General features: G+C 47.1%; 1 protein-coding gene across 2 annotated transcripts in view; it reads left to right on the forward strand.

The window, feature by feature from the left end:
- Nucleotides 1-17855, forward strand: part of LOC133340435 (cadherin-7-like) — a 124797-nt gene that overhangs the window by 92316 nt on the left and 14626 nt on the right. For both annotated transcript variants that reach the window (XM_061548660.1, XM_061548659.1), the window contains 4 exons: nucleotides 6471-6658; nucleotides 10535-10860; nucleotides 15297-15561; nucleotides 16440-16548. In XM_061548660.1, the coding sequence (XP_061404644.1) occupies nucleotides 6471-6658; nucleotides 10535-10860; nucleotides 15297-15561; nucleotides 16440-16548 (888 nt within the window). The remainder of the gene's footprint in view (nucleotides 1-6470; nucleotides 6659-10534; nucleotides 10861-15296; nucleotides 15562-16439; nucleotides 16549-17855) is intronic.

Here is a 17855-nt window from a genome sequence, read left to right on the forward strand (position 1 = left end):
CCGGTTTTGCCCTCCATTTAGAATCAACAAGCGTTGAAGAGGATCTGGCTGCTATAAATGTCCACGTGATAAGCCACTTCGTTGAGCTATCGTCTGTGGCCAGGTCGCTTCTGAGAAATAGCTTCACTGCTCAGTGAGCCTTACTTTGGAAAATAGAAAAAATGTTTTTTGCGGATCGGAGAACACAAATTATAATGGCTAGAATTATAGCCATTATTTTTAACTGTTAAAAAGAGGTAAGTGGGATAAGTCAGGACACACCGCAAGAAGGAATGTTGACGGAAGTTCTAGATTCATGATGGAGGGACAGCCAATGCAGGGAATACCTCCAGGAACTTCGAGACTTTCAAGGTTAGAAAAGATGACGTGAATTTTGGAAGATTACTCATTGCTCGTGTGCACTCGTGCCTACGTTATTGAGAGCGAGATTGGCATGTAAAATAAAGATGTATCGATATCTAGACCAATACTTCTGATTGGTCTCTATCCTCTTTCTGTCGGCTTGAGCATCACAATTCTACGAAAGGCACACTTGGCCACTTATCCTTGGGATTGTATATTTCCAAGTATTCAGTACGATGCTTAAAGCAATATACAACTTCAAGATACCCCTCCCCTGTTCGTGCGTAAAACCAGTCAAACTCTGAGCATTCATTGTTTGTGAGCCAAATTAGAAAATGTAGCTCTTCTAATATTTCGTTAAAGTTTAGACTCAAAAATATGTTTGTGCCAAACTTCATCTTATTCAATCCGTGCTCGCACATCATTATAATTTACATCAAATCAATCACTCACTCGCAGTTTTGTGTGTATATTAATTTTATGTAGAGACTTACATTCCCTTTTAATTGCAACAAATTTGCCTGAATCCTTGGAGACGGCCGTCTAATCAGATCATGTTTAAATACACTTTAATCTCTTGGACAAAAAATGCAAGGTCAACATCAAAGAAGGAAACTTCTAAAATTAAAACTTTGGCAATCCTGCCCACGACTCCGGCTGGTGGTCTGTTGCTGCTCAGCTGTTTGTTTTGATCACGTAAATATTTCTATATTTACATTTGCATCCCGCTTGTTTTTTTTCCCCACCCCATGCTGGTGGCAGATCTCTGCTTAAATTGCCCGCACACTTGTGCTGGGACGGCGAAAGCGGATAGGCGGGGGTGGCTCAAATTTCCACGTGGCTTTCCATCCGCCGAAGAGATCAAAAACCGCACAGAGCTTCCCGCTACGAGCGCGCGATGCAACGGACTAAGCGCGGGATTTTTCGTCAGCGTGGGGTCCCTCCCATAGGCATCCAGTGGCTGGAAATTATTTTATTTGTGCAGAACGTCCTTGGATGGGGGAACGGTGTAGTTCAATTAGTCGATCAGAGGATCCAGTCGAGAGCTTGTGAGTTTAAGTTGTTTATAATGACTTTGTTCCTTGTAACTTTGAACCTCTAACTTTCACTACATATTTCCCAGGACACCCTTGAGAAGGAGATGTGTATCTCAGTGGAACCCAGCATGCTTTAATTAATAGTGTAGGTCCCTTTATCAATCCACAGCTGGATGGATCCTCCCCCACCCTCTATGCATTGTCAGTCATGGGAGTTGTTTGACCTTACTTCATCACGATGTCTGGTACAGGTTGGTTAGTGGAGGTGAGGCCAGGAGCAGTCGGGATGTCGCTCACCGCTGTGTTAGTCGTGGCTGAGTATCACACTCGGGTTGCCCGGTTCATACCGCAATGTCTGTATGTTGAACTTCTTTCGCACCCTACGTAGCAGATCGTGCTAATTGAAAGCTCCAGCGGCTTCCGCATGTCGGAATGAAAAGCATTCGTGGAAATCGCACAGGGCAGGGAATGAGCCCCCTTTGTGTTGGAGCACGGGCATGCGGATGCAGATGTCACAGAGCTACCTCTGAGATTCCGTCTTCCAGTCACCTGGTCCGCACACAATAGTCAGCAGCACCTTCCCACTCGCTCTGACATACGAGAGTAATGCTCGTCCTATGATGCTCAAACCGATAGTTTTATTCACAGAGCATGAATTCAGCGAAATGAAGTGTGCTAACCACTGTACTACCACTCTACTCGTTGATGAAGACGTCCCTATGCTACCTTGTTCAAGGAAGGAGGGCTAATTAAAGGATATAAACTAAAAGATAGACAATAAAATGTTTACCTTCTCTGAGTCTGTTCATGTCATCCCACAATGTTTTTTTTATAAAATGTGTACCACTCAACTGCGTTTGTATAATGGTAGATGGGTTCTCACCTAAATTGCGTCGACTTTATACCATCAGCTCAAGACAACCAATTGGGTTGAAGTTTCTGGTGATTGTTTAAATAAGAAAGACTAACTTAAAAAAAAAAATCAGACCTACAGAGGCAGTCTTGCTTCTCGTGCGTGTTTTTAAAGAATGTAAGGATAGCGATCTGCCGTCATCATCATCGTCATGGAGTTTTCTCCACGTGGTCGCGTGGACATATTGTCCCCGGGTTGTCCGGGTTTTCCCCTCCACATTTAGGAACGCGCGTTTAGATTGCTTGTCTGCTATGCATTTCCACGTGATGATGAGCCGCTTCGTTGAGCTATTATCTGTGGCCAGGTTGCTTCTGAAAAAAGAAGCTAATTGCTCAGTCGACTTTACCTGGTAAAATATAAAACGTTTTTTTGTGTGATTATCTTACCTTTCCTATACTCTGCACTCTTTTTGTATTTTTGTATCGGTTCTCGTTGTAACTTTCTCACCCGCCCCTACTGGACATATGCCAAAAAGAGCTTCATAGCTCATCGGATTCCACCAGTATGAATACATAGTCTGATTGAGATCAATCAGTGGCATAAATAAACACCGGAGTGAAATGCTTTCAGTTGCAAAATAATGCTGCACGATTGCCGCCAAGCGGCCGAACCTTTTGAGTCGGCCCTAATTTTACTAAATTCATCTTGGAAGATCTACCGCTCTGCAGGCCAGCCTTTACTCGGAGAGTTCAGAATTTCACTTTTATACTCCTGGTGAATTTTTGTCTCGCTGAGAGATCGATCATGTTAATTGCATTCCTCCAAAGCGTCGGTGCTTAACGCCAGGCAACCGGGCCGGCATGATTTGTTCGTCCCTTTGAAATGCTCAGCTTTTTACATCTGCCTGCTCCCCTGTCACGATTAATATTCAAAAGTTAAATTATGCTGGAAATGAATGCAACATTTGTAATTTATTGAATAATATGAATAACTTTCAGTTTCATAACCTCCACTCAAAAGTCTCAGAGCAGTGCTTATTATGTTAAACGCCCTTATCTGAAAATGTAAATATCTAAGCAATTATGTTCCTCAATGTTTTAGATGCACTCTACGGTATAATAAAGCTTGTCTGTTTCCCTAATGTCCAATCATCAGGGGTCGCGTCTTCAACCACAATGGGAGTAAAAATAAACCCTCTTTGTTGTCTCTCGTGGTGCCTGGTCTACTGCGCGTAATTAACGGATTGAAAGCTTTCCAAGCAATTATATAACCTAGGGCCAAGCAACATGGAATTGCCGACAACATCTCCCCCCCTTTAGGAGGCGGCGCGTTACTCTCCGCTGTTGCGTCCGAGGCATTTCTCTTTTTCTGCAGAGTGCGGCGAGCGTCGCGTCCCGAATTGGAGGCGCGAGGCGTCGCTTTTGATCCTTCATGCCGTGGTCGGCCCGCGCTTCCACGCCCGTCGCGTTCGGGCGTTGATACACGCGCTTTGCCCATGGGGAAAATGAGGATCAAATTGCGCGGCCTCTCATGATGAAAATCCAATTGTTTTGAGCGGAACGGCGCGCCATCACGGGTTAAAATAATCTACACTCCCTCCAGTGCTTTGGTGTCCGCACGCTTGTGTATTCATTTTCATGTATTTACGTTGCGTGTTCGAGGTACGGAAAGGCTCTTGAGGAAAGGTTATTGAATGCATGCTCAGCCTCGAACACAATACTTTGTACGCGACCTTAACATCAATGGGTTGTTTTGTATGTTTTTGAAGAATGATACTGGGTGGAGAGTGGTGGTTCAGCGGTTCGTACTCTGCATCATAAAACCAGGTTACACGTTTTAAAGCTTTCGTGACTGCAGGGATTCATCTTCTTGGTTCTTTCGGTAAAGTCACGTAGAATGGAAATAATAAAATAATAAAAATAAAACATAATAAAATAATTCTCACGACGTTTCGGCCACAACGCAAGCAGCCGTCCTCAGGTGAAGAACAGGTCTGTCGAGAAGACAGACTCTGTCTTCTCGACAGACCTTTACCGAAAGAACCAAGAAGACAGGTTACACGTGTTCAATTCCCAGCCATGGGTAACATCAGTGGCTGGTGCTATCTGAGCCGGTCCTGAGCTCTCCCCCCAAACCCGCACTAGCTAGCACAGTGAAGTATAATCAAACAACCCACATGACCAATGTGGCATCGGAAGGCTTTTGGCCAGTAGTGGATTAACAAAGGGTTGGAAATTATAATTTATTATTATTCTAAATGTTGTGGCTTGGCTCTCCAACACACCGGTGTGCTGTACTAGTGACGAATTGTCACGTTCTGTTTACGTGACAACCCTTACTAGTTGGCTGCGTCGGGTGGTGGTGGGTTTTAACGACGTATTTATATATTTACGCGATCTAACCCCCCAAAAAAACTCTTATATTACCAAATTCAAGTCAAACACCGTATTTTCACAAACATACCAAATAATAGATTGCAGTCAATAGCATAAAGAAATTACTCTTCCTCCTTGTTTAGAGACTGCGGTGAGATGCCCTTGCTTTGAAGTGAGAGGCACCTACAAGATCAAAATGACTTCAAGTCAAATAAGTGGCACACAAACAACGTGCACGCAATACAATACGCGGTTATGAGAAGTAAAATGAACACTCGCTGCGGTTTTTCAATTTACATTTGCTTTCTCCCAATTTTTTTATTTCGGGACTTTTTTGGACGTTGTTATTTATCTATTTATTTGGATTGGTTCTACATGATGGCTGGTTGTCGACTGCATTGTTTAAAATTGGCGCACTGTTGCTTTGCATCCTTCACTTGCAAATTGTGTTTACACGTAAAATAGGCATCCCGGTTGCAAAAATATAAATCTGAAATTGAAGAATCACCATGGTGTTTTCCAATGTTCCCAATGCAAACCCATATAAATTACTAACATGAATGCATAAAAACATTACGCAGCGTGCACATATACATCATGAAACCTAATCCAACATCGATGGCAGTTGTGACAGCTAATACCTCAAAAAAAGCATAAAACGCCAGGGCACTGCTTCACCATTTTGGCAGCATGCTGCTGCGTATTAACGACGTATTTTGATTACAGAAACTTGCGCCATTCCGTGATGATGATTTGCCTTAATTCTCACGCTGTTCCAGTTTTTTTTTTTAATTTGTGGCTTCTGATGACTTGCATTTTAATTTTTGTTAAGGCACGCTCACGGCACGCTCATAGTTCAAACGCTGCTATGGAGGCGGGCGTTGCATTTGCGCAACGTTACGATCTCAGCTGCCCATGAGTTTCAAATGTGGGTAGGAGCTTCGGAGCATCCAATGCGATGGGGCAGAAATGGCATTCCTCTTCTTCTTGGTTCTTTCGGTAAAGTCACGTAGAAAGGAAGTAATAAAATAATAAAAATAAAACATAATAAAATAATTCTCACGACGTTTCGGCCACAACGCAAGCAGCCGTCCATCGTCTGTCCGACAGACCTGGTCTTCACCTGAGGACGGCTGCTTGCGTTGTGGCCGAAACGTCGTGAAAATTATTTATTATGTTTTATTTTTATTATTTTATTACTTCCCTTCTACGTGACTTTACCGAAAGAACCAAGAAGATGAATCCCTGCAGTCACGAAAGCATTCCTCTTGTTTCCCAATTCGTTTAATTTTACAACTTTATTTTTCAAAAAAGTTTCATCATCTTTAAAACAAAAACAAACAAACGGGTCGATTAGCCTGGGTGAGATGAGCCAGAACAGGAAGCAGCACAATAAATACAGCATGTAGGTTGTTGATTAGTCTCCTCATCCTATGGCGTTGCACCTCGTATATTGCAACTCAGAAACCTCCAGAAAAATTGGCACTTTATTCAGGAAACAAACAAAGTCGTAATAATTTGTATTTTTTTTACAATAATTATTATTGCGACCACATTTGCCAACTTTGAAGTTACAGGAAATTGCTAAATGAAAACAGAGCAACATTTCCCTGCCGATGCATAACTCGGCAGGATCTGAGACTCGGGTTGGCTTTCCTGGGTAAACAAACATTGTCTTGCTCCTCTTCCCTTGCTGCGGGTCCCATCATTCCTCCCCTTCCAGTTCTCTCCCTCTTCTCCCCTCCTTTTGCTGTCCCGCTTCTCTCTCCTCCTCCTCCGCCTCACTATCCAGTTTCTCCCTGCACCCTAACCCCGGCGTGTCCGCCACGCGTGTCGTCTGTGCGTGCGTCCGCGTGCGAGCAGGCACGTATCCGCTGTCCGTGTCGGAGGCGGCGGGCGTCCGCTCCGTGGTCGGAAGGATCCGCGCGGACGACGCCGACGTCGGGGAGAACGCTGCCATGGCGTACACGCTGATCGAATCCGACGCTCCGGGCATGTTCGACGTCACCACGGATTCTGACACGCAGGAGGCCATCATCACCCTCAAGAAGGTGCCTGACCCCGCCCCTCTCCCGATCCCCCCCCCCCCCCCAAAACAAAAATCTCCAGCTGGGTCGTACTCCCAGTGCACAGGGAAGACGAGGTGTGGTGGTCGCGGTGAAGCCCGCGCACGCGTGGAGACGGACACGGGGATGCATGGGGATGCACATTGGAAACACAAGATGGCACAGATCGAGAGACAATGGAGACACGCGGGGATCCGAGGGGACGTGTCCAGAGAGCACAGATTAACACAATGTAGGCAAGCAAGGCCACGTATGGGCAAAGGCAGAGACACACAGGGACACACAGGGACACGCACAAGGACACAAACATGGGAACATACGGTGACACACTCAGACCCATGATATACTCTTGGGAAAAAACTGACACAAATGGAGACACGCACACAGGAATTTGCACAGTGACACATGGGAACTTACAAAGGCACACTGAGATGCTCATGCTAACACACAAAGACACGTGACTAGATAAACACGGTGACACGTGGATACTCGTGGCTATTTATACACTGGAATGATGCACGTGGGGATTTACACATCCAGAATGATGCTGTGAGTTCTGTACAGGCACTTGGTCGCATCTGCTGCGGCAAAGCATTTCGTGTTTCTGAGCAGCTGCCTCTTGTGATGTTTCAAGAGTTGTCCTCTTGTGTGTGTGCATGCGTGCGTTCTCTGGGGACTCCGGTTCTTGCTGTCGCACAGCGGGTTCATGAAAACAGTGGAATTGGCCAAATTGTCCTGAAGCCAGGACCCTCATGAAAGATGTCTGTGACACCCATTTGAGGTCTTTCCGACAGCCCTGTTCTTCACCTGAGGACGGCTGCTTGCGTTGTGGTCGAAACGTCGTGAAAATTTTATGATGTTTTATTTTTATTATTTTATTATTTCCATTCTATGTGACTTTACCGAAAGAACCAAAAAGATGAATCCCTACGGTCACGAAAGCTTTAAATCGAAACCCATGTGAGGCTTCAACATTATTACGTCTTGCCCACTAATTGCAGACTTACATGAAAATACGGGGGCAAATGTTTATCGTGCGATTGCACTTGAAGGAGGAAATTTTATGGAATGTTTAGTCAATGGCTCCGGATGCACAAGTCAAACTTAAAGCAAAGTCCCGCATCACAATTCACCTTTACTCCCTTGCAGTGACTGATAACGGAAGTCATTTCAACGATAGGCATCAACTGGAGTGGCAGTGTCTCCTTTGTATGCAGTGGAGTGCGATTTTTTTTGTCGTGTGTCCGGCGCAGGATGAATTGGTGCCGCACCTATTGTGCACCCCGAGACTTAAACAAATCTTAGTGGCTTCTCTTTAATTATTTTTTGCGTCACGAATTAAAGCTCACCACATGTATATATTTGATTGTATTGCTGATGCTCCCTTTGAAAGTTCTGTCTGTGTTCTGCATTTAGCTACGTCCTTCTTTTTGTTAATTTCACCGTGGATCGTAGTTAGTAAGAACGCAGGCGAACGTCCCAGGCATGATTAACGCGCAGAATTCGAGGAACGATTTCCAATTAAAGTGGCTGAATTCTTGTTACAGTTCTGTTTTTCAACCGTCGATTCCGTGCATAATTTCAACCGTAACATCATTAAAATTCCACACCAGGATCCTCAACAACCCACTCCTGCATCGAGGTATACGGAATCCTAGAATGCTGCTTCGCGAAACCAGCGGGGAGACAGCTAACGATTCCGATGAGCATCGTGAGAACATTCCCAAAGGGCATCATTAATATCTGCCAGCATCTGACTCCTAATGATGCCATCACAATCCTCACCGCTCATGCATTCGTCACCCACAAACGTAATGCTATTCAGCAACGGCGCAAGCCCGCTATGCGAATTCACACCCATTCAGATTTCCCAAAGCCCTATTTCCCCGTGGGAGCGTTGATGTGTGTTTTGATCGTGGAAGCTGACTGATTTGGCCCTGCAGAGCCGTGCTGCTATCCCCAAGCGATCCTGCGATTACGACTCAGAATCTCCCAATCAGCATTCATGCCGTTCATTTGTAGCATCACTGACAAAGGCTTGTCTTGTTTCCATTAAACATAACCATATGCTTCAACTCTCTATGATGAATAAGAACATGTGGCTTTTTTTTCTATCCTCACTGGGGTTGTGTCTGTCAGCGCCAGGCAGGGTATGGGGGTGGGTGGGAGACGGACAATATTTATTCTCTAATTTTGGCAAGTTTTGACCGTGGTCACGTGGAAATTTGCTAAGAAAAAAGTTAATTATGCACTCCCCCGGTATATTGTCGTAACAAATGAAACTTTTACCGTCTGAAAATTAAGTTTTGTCTAATGATAATTATTATTATATTCCGCAGTGGATGTGCATTAACTTGATTAATCATCTGTACGTTGATTTATACACTGTACACAATGTGTGTGTGGGTGTGAGAGCTCGCATGCAATGCTCCTTATGACCAGCGGAACGCGGTAAATCGTGGGCAAAATGTGAGAACGATGCCTGCTTTTGGCTTAATTGAAATAAATTATAGAGGAAATGTCAGATAAAGCGTGGGAGAGAACAACTGAATTATTCCCATCGTGTTAATGACCTTCAAAGAATATTGAAAACAGAACCGCGTTCTGCATGATACCCGTAGGGTTTGTGTGTGGGAGGATGGGGGGGGGGAGGTAGGAGATGGATGTGTGGGAGAAAAGGAGATCAAGAGTAAAGCAGGACAAATGTATGGCAGGCTATAAGTTTGCCACCGTCCACCTTTCCACTCGCCGGCCTTTAAAATGTAAAGTGCAGGAGCCTTTTTTCTCCTCTTTGAAGGTCCAATACTTTGTCTATTCACGGATTATCTGCACCAAACCGCAATGGGCAGCGTGCTGGTGGTTAAGTGTGGTGTATCAGCCCCCATCAGCAAATACGTTGTGGAGGCCTTCATCCAGGAGTGGATCGACAGAGAATGGTTGCGAATGACAGTGTTTTATATTCGGGCTAAACAAGGTTTAGGCCAATGACCAAAGCAAGGTTATAAGCAATTCAACCATCAAAATTCCCCATCGCACGAGATCTCAGAAGCTAAGCAGGATTGAGCCTGTGGATAGATAATGGCTGATGATGATTATGGTTATGATGATGATCATTGACATCATTTCTGACTCGATATTTTGCCTGAAAATGCTAAAGCACAAGTCACGGAGCGCCGCCAGAATTAAGAAGCGCAATTGACCGTGGCGCTGGACATGGTTAGCAGCACCTGAACTGAGAATCAAAACAGGTTTCCAAGACAACCAATGAATACGAATAAACAGACACGGAGAACAACCGCACGTGTATGCAGTTGTACCAACAGGGCCTGATGCTTAAGACGCTATGAAGCCTGGTGCACACCTGACTAATCATTTGCACAACTGATTGTGGTCATGCAGCCCAGACTATGAATCATAAAGCGAACCACTGTAGGTCGGTGCTCCTTGCTAAACGAACTCTCTCCCGAAGCCCTCTCGTCATGGCTGGTAGACCGCGACATTGGCATTCGGCTCCCGTGCACGACTGAGTCGCTCCAGAAATGTGCCTGCAGCTGCCTTGTCCACATCTGAGCGAGCGGTTGCGCAACAAGAACATTCAAAGAGCACATTCAGGAATCGCAGCAACCACTTTGAGTTCGCCTGAAAGCAGTCCTTCGCTGCTGCAAGCAACCAGTTACTCAACTGCTAGTCGCAGCGATCGGTTTGCCTGCAACCGTATCGTACAATTGATCACTCCGGTAGCGACCCATCTTTAGGCTGAACGTGTCACCTTCTCCCAAGTGTGTGCACGTGACCTTGTCCGGCATGTGACCTTGTCCCGCGTGTGACCTTGCCCCGCGTGTGCGTGTGTGTCCCACGCAGCCGCTGGACTTCGAGAACCGGGAGTCATACACGCTGCGCGTGCAGGCAGCGAACACGCACGTCGACTCGCGCTACTCGGGCGTGGGATCGGCGCGCGGCGTCATCCTCGGGGGCGGCGGCGGCGGCGGTGGCGGCGGCGGCGGAGCGCCGCTGGGAGGGCCGTTCCGCGACACGGCGCTGGTGCGCGTCGCCGTGAAGGACGAGGACGAGCCGCCTGTGTTCGGCGCCGGCGAGTACCGCATGGAGGTGCCCGAGAACGGCACGGAGGGAGCCTACGTGGGCAGCGTGTCGGCACGCGACCCCGACCGCGCCAAGCTGCCCGTGCGGTACGTTCTCGCAAGCGTGGAACGTGAACGCGTGGTTGGACGTACCCTCGGGGCAGTGACGTGGCTAAGTGGTGGCACGTCCGCGGCTTTGTTTCAGAGGTTCACGGTTCCGACGCAATAGCTGTGCCTGCATTTATTGTAAATGTGCGTGCCCTCTGCTTCAGAGTGACTGTTAAAGATTGCTTGACGTAATTCGCAAGCGTGGGCCATTGTATGCCGGCGTCGTGGCCCAAATTTGTCAACGCAATCATCACCGACTACTGCGAAAACTTGGCAGAGAAAGAGGCATGAGATTCATGGAGGCTTTCCTGGGTAAACAAGTGGAATAATAATAATGTTTTGTCTGGGCATGTGTGGCGCTGGCCATTTTGTGTCGGTCTTAACGGATGCCTGAAAAGAACACTTTGGTACCCAGCACTGACAAGTATAGGTGCAGTCGTAAAATGACTTGCTCATGACCACTGTTAGTAGAAGTGCCCCCACTAGAGTGAGCTCTTGAGAACCCCTCCTAGGGTCTTATTTGGTCTACTATTCTACTCTTAGAACAGGTGGGAGTACCCACACTTTACCCCACCACACGTGACCTACCAATCAACTGACCGTGGTGTGCCCACTCATACCACGGGGTGGATGGAGACGGTAGGAATCGAGGAGTTTGCCAACGTTGTTTTTTGACTGCCTCGCACGCCAGGAGATCGAATAGAACCGGTGACCTCTGGAACGCAGGTCCATTGGCGCTCGCCATTAAACTAAAATCTAGAAACTAAACTATTTTATGTTACCAGGTAAGGTCCACTGAGCTATATAGTTCTGTTTCAGAAGCGACCTGCCCCACAAATGATAGCCCAATAAAGTGGCTGATCGAGTGGATATGTAGAGTTGCCAAATGCTCTAAACGCATGTTGAATCTAAATGCAGAGAGTAAAAGTGGTGGAGCCGGAGAAAAAATCCACGCGACCAAAGGGTGGGCATGCAAACGCCAAACATACAGGCATCAGGGTCGGGATCGAACTCATGACCCTACTGTATACCAGGCGAGGGAGTTAACATCTCGCCACCACGACGGCGTCCCATTAAACCAGGTAGTGAATTAATGAAATGTTAATCTGATGATTGGATTAAGATTGTAATGCCCGGGTGCAAAGGGCTTCGTTGTAATCTTTGAAGTTGGTTGACGTCGTGCCTTCTTATGCAAACATTTTTGTTCGGTGAAGGTCGAAGGTTCCGTTCGTTCCTCCAAGGTCAAACAACCAATTTCATTGCCCCACGTGACCTTCTCCTGGTAATTCTAATTACAATGAAAGCACATTTATCAATATTTGCTCATTTCTTTACGCACACAGAAACGTGCTTGCAGACACAGGCAAGCAAACATACATTCCTGCAAGCTCATACAATATATATCGTGACGATTAGTAGTGTCTGTAGAAAGCAGTACAGCAAGGAGGGTGTCGAGCTATCTGTGCAGCATGTGAGTATTGTCTTCCCGAGTGCGGCTTTCCCTCCAGACACTTGGCTTTCGGGACACATGCATGAATTACTAAAAATAGGCAATTAGCCAAGCAATCCAAAGCAACACCGTCTTTAATAAGCGTCTTGAGGGTCGATTATTCGTTTCTGCATCCCCCCAGGCTACTTTCCTCCAATAAGCATTCATCATAATTGCCATCAAAATCCATTACCATCAATCATCCCGTTGAAAGCGGTCTTTAGAAAAAGAAAAAAACACTTTTAGAACCTTAATAATGCACCTGCAAATTATTTCAACTTTTACCGTATAATTGAGATTCACTGATGTCTGTCCAATTTTTTTTTGCACCCCCCCACCCGTCCATCTCCTGCGAGAACCGAGGCCGTTTCGTGTTCACGGAGGTCCCGCAGGAGTGCGGCTTCGTGTTGTAAGCCCGATAGGAATCAATGGAGAGGCCACATCTTTGGGGAACACTTTTATGCAACCTTAAACATTGTCAGTTGACTGCACACTGAACGCAACCTAAAAAGCAAGCTTTCTCACACCCAGACTGTTGGGGCAACTGCTGTTAGTGAGCACTGACCAAGGCTGGCAAGGCACACGAGGGGGTGTGTGGCCAACACCATGCCCGGGCACCTTGGTCTCCCGAGTGCTGATGATTACGCACTTGCACCAGGTACTCTTTCAAGGCTGAGTCGATCTAGCAGAAGCCCACAATCGTCACTGGTGTTGGCCGCGAGTGGGAATTCAATTCGGGTCGCGTAGCGCAGCATGCTAATCTCTACGCTAGTCGCTGACCTCCATTCCCTACACACATTCAGAAATACACATACATGCATGGACATAATAACATACATGTTGGCATCCATACAATACATATGTGAAATAATGCATGCATCATACACACCTGCATCAGACATTTAAACTAATTAAGATATTCAGGAAATATCTCATTCCACAGGAGAACATTAATCAAGAGCAGGTTCTTTGTTCTGCTGCATTAATTCGTTGCCTCGTGAGTGACCTCCCAGTTCCGTGATATTTAAAAAGAAAAAATGAATTGGTTATATTTAGAGCGTGCTCAATGTCACTGAGAGATTTAAAGGAAATCTGCAAAACTGTGTATATCTAATTACAATCTAAACTTGCATTTTTATTTTCAAACGTACAATTCGGCGTGCGTGATATTTGTTGATGAGGCCGGCGGGCTTCACTGTGCCGGTGTCGTGACGCTCACCGGGGAATGTGTTTTGGTCGGTGTGGCAGAGCGAGCGGCTCGCGATCGGGAGGTTCCAAGTCCACATCTCGCTTGCGGCTTTGACTCATCATTATCATAATCATTCCTCCGAAGTCGATGAGATTAGTTCCACTTTGCGGGAAAAGTTAACAGTGCTTGTCTTATGAAAGACTACCCCCCCCTCCCCCGCCATAGGAATGTGGAATGTTCTCCAACGACTCATATGAGCCGGAAGTAGCTTTTGACTTTGAAATAGCATTGCTTACTGTGCCTCATTCTGGACAACTTTTTGGGATCGCAAATCCTTCGTTATGTCACTGGAGATTCTGCTTTCTTCGACAAAATGCGTGCAGGACGATAAAAATACTGAATTACGTACTGGAGTTTGACAATGGCGATGCAGCGGTTAACGCGCGCTTCACTATAATGAACCCAGCCACCTGAGTTCGATTCCCGGCTACATCTAACATCAGCCGTGAGTGATATCTGCACCGGTCTTGGGCCCCCGGCCCTTCCACCAACCCATTGTCAAAAACCCCCAAGACCAACCACGGCATAGGGAGGGATCCATTGAGAAATTGATTCACAAAGGGCTCGAAATCATTCCCATTGATATGAATATCGAGGCAAAATGACAAACAACGTATGTGCATGTGACTGATCAATTCATCAATAGCCTCTATTTATGACTGGGCCATTGTCCATTGAGGCACTATATTTATGTTTCGAGAGAGAATACAATACGAGTGTTCAGCGTACAAACCAACACAATGCAGACAGAAATCAATCTTTCCAAAAAAGAACACGCACACACACATATATATGTACAGCGTAAAAATAACAAGATCTCATTAAAGCTTTGTATTACAATATAGTTTGTTGCGGTCTTGCTCTATAGCTTGGTTGTGGGTTCTCAGGTAGGACCACGGTCGGGAAACTTGCTCCACGTGCTGGAGATCCCTCAGTTGCTGAACAATTCTGAATAATTGCTTACCAAAAATTATAAATAATTGTTTCCCCAAAAATCCACACAGAGTGCAACGGCTCAGTCTGGCTTTTCAGACATTTCGTGAACATTTATGCACGTAGGAGAAAAGCAGAGCACCCCGATAAAAGCCACACGTGCGAGGGGACAACGCTCTATCCCTGTAGAGATGGGACAGGTGATGATAGTCGACTCTTGATGTCACCGCCTCTTCCTGGCAAGACAGGGTACGGCAGCTCGAAGGCCAACTAAACCGTGAAGGGAGTTTTTTTTTACAATGGAGTGAAACGTCAGACTCATCTAACAACGAAACTAATCTATTTTCTATTGTACAAGGTAAGGCGCACTGAGCTATATAGTTCTTTTTCAGAAGCGATCTGGCCTCAAATTATTGCACAACGAAGTGGCTTTTGGTGTGGAAATGTATAGCAGCCAAATCTTCTGAACGTGCGATGTCGATTCTAAATGTGGAGGGAAAAACCGGATGACCCAAAGAAAAATCCACTCAACCACGGAGAGAGAGACACCACAAACTCCAAATATACAACAGGGATCAGGGTCGGGATCAAACCCACGACACCCTGCATACCAGGCGAGGTAGTTAACATCTCACCACCTGGACAACAGCGAAACGTCGGACTTGAATAACGGCGAACACTGCACAACACAGGCCGAGAGGCGAACCGGTGAGCTAAAGCGCTGCCGTTGTTTTTTTGTTCATTTGATCACTCGCTCGCGCGCAGGTACTACATCGACCGCAACACGGACTTCGAGCTCTTCTTCAACATCGAGCCGAACAGCGGTGCCCTGAGCACAGCGCGCGCCCTGGACCGCGAGGCGAGCGCGTGGCACAACCTGAGCGTGTTTGCCCAGGAGGAGGGCAACGTGGCGAGTAAGAACAGCGTGCGAGTCAGCGTCCGCGTCACCGACGTCAACGACAACGCGCCCGCCATCGCCATGCCCGACCCCCCAGACGCCACCGTGTGCGAGAACGCGCGGCCTGGCAAGGTGAGTGGGAGGGGACGGTGTTGGGGGGGGAAGGGGGTGGAGGTAGAAGGAAGGAGGTGGTGGGGGGGGAGGTGGACATACAAATGGACAGATGTGACGGACAAAATTTAATATCCGGAAAAGAGCAGACAGATGAACAGATGGGCGACCAGATCGATTAGCAGAGGGACAAATAGGCAGATGAACATATGGACACATACACAGATGCACGTACACACACACACGCGCGCGCGCGCACGTGCATTAAAGTCTCGTGTCATACACTCACTTGTGCACCGGCTCGTGAATGTGCATGCACTTCGCGTCATCTGTGTGACATTGAGAGAACACGGCAGGAGCAGTGCAGAGCCAGCTCAGCTTAAAAGACTCATCCTCGATGTGCCTGTGCATGTGTCTGCCTGTGCGCGTGCGTGTGTCTGCCTGCCCGTGTGCGTGCGTGTGTCTGCCCGTGTGCGTGCATGTGTCTGCTTGCCCGTGTGCGTGCGCGTGCGTGCCTGTGTGTTGTGTGCGCGATTGTCTGCATGTTCGCCTGTATGCACGTGTGTTTGTGCTCCGAAGGGAGCGGTGGTGGAGCGGTTAGCGCTACGCCGCGCTACGAACCCGGCGACCCGAGTTCGATTCCCGCACACGACCAACACCGGTGACGATTATCCGAACCGGTCCTGGGCCTCCCCTAGATCGACTCAGCCTCGAATGAGTACCTGGTGCGGTGTGTAAACATCACCACTGGGGAGACAAAGGCGGCCGGGCGTGGTTGTGGCCACCCGCCCCCTCGCGTGCCATGCCGGCCTTCATAGGAGCTCGCTAACAGCCCTTGCCCCAACAGTCCGTTAAGGCTATGCGGGGGGGATCTTTGTCTTTGTGCTACTCACGTGCAGCTGATCCAGACGATCGGCGCGGTCGACCGGGATGAGCCACTGCCAGGACAAAGGTTCTTCTTCTCCCTCTCGGCCGACAATCCAAACTTCACCATCGTCGACAACGGAGGTGCGTCAAGAGCCCCGCGGACTGCCAGTGCAGCTGCCTCACGGCACACTTCCTGCCACCAGCCCAGTGTCACAATGGACTGCACTGTGAGCTGGATATAAGCGGCACATGCTTGCATTGCACTGGTGGAGGGGGAAAGCGAAGGGCCACTTCTGATATAAGCACACTGCTTCGGATATAAGCCCCAGATGGCCTTGCTCCCAAGTGGTGTGCTCATATCCAGCTTCTACTGCACCGCCCCTTCTGATGTTATGTTAAGGCTTTACTTCCATGCCACCTTGCAAATTTCAGAATGCCTGGACCTGCTATGCATATCTTCGTGGTATGTATCACAGTTGCGTTTTAACACGTGTGTTACTACATGTGATGTGCGGGGCAGCAGGCGGCAATTTGGCAAAGTACATTGTTGTACTGTACTTCTATGATCCCAAGCCTATGTTCCCCACGTTCACCAATGAGAACTGGTCAGTGTGGTGAAGTACCCTATTGTCAAATAACACCCACGACCTGCAAGGCATTGGCACTCCCTCATCCAGCAGTGGATTGATAAGGGGACTGTACATTTACACGCGTGCCTCAGGAAATGATGTACCTGATAAAGCTTAAATATGTCCAGAGTGATATATTTGCAAATCCTTAACGCATTTGTGAAAGCGGCGTGCTATTGCTTTCAGCAGCAGAAAATCCTCCGTAAAAAAATTATCACTTCAATTATTGCTTCGAGGTTCTTAAGAATTAATTTTGTTAAAAGCCACGTATGTAATGTAAATATTTTAAAAGCATTCTCTAAACTTGGATTTCGACCACCCTTGGCAAGTGATACAGAAAGTGCATGACGGCAAGGCACATTCATGCATAGCCCCCGCTCGTTTCTGATTGCCTCATGTGAGTGAGACATATTTTTTGGGATGAAATTGTGAAAATTGTGCACATTATCACATCATAATTTCCCTTTCTTCACGTGACACCTTTAAAGACCCGAGAACTCCACAAAGTGCCCATTCCAATACGAACCAGGTAACTCTTCGCAGCCCTAGGATATTTGCACTCAACGATGCAATCTTCAGATTAACACCAAGTCTTGGTTGAGGTCAAAAGGTCACAGGCGGCATGGCTGAATACTTGAGCTCAAGTCCGGACAGCCACCTGTAATTCGACCCAAAACAACTCCACATATTTGTCGAAAAACAAATTTGTTGTGAAGCGTTGGGAGTTGATGGTCTGAGCACAGTCACTGATGACTGCACAAAAAAATACATCGCAATTGCTTTGGCTGTATTCCGGCTCTGACAGTGGGTGGGAAAGTG

Source organism: Lethenteron reissneri, chromosome 9 (genome assembly GCF_015708825.2).
Source record: "Lethenteron reissneri isolate LAM-NWPU_2019-01 chromosome 9, ASM1570882v1, whole genome shotgun sequence".
Lineage (NCBI taxonomy): Eukaryota > Metazoa > Chordata > Hyperoartia > Petromyzontiformes > Petromyzontidae > Lethenteron > Lethenteron reissneri.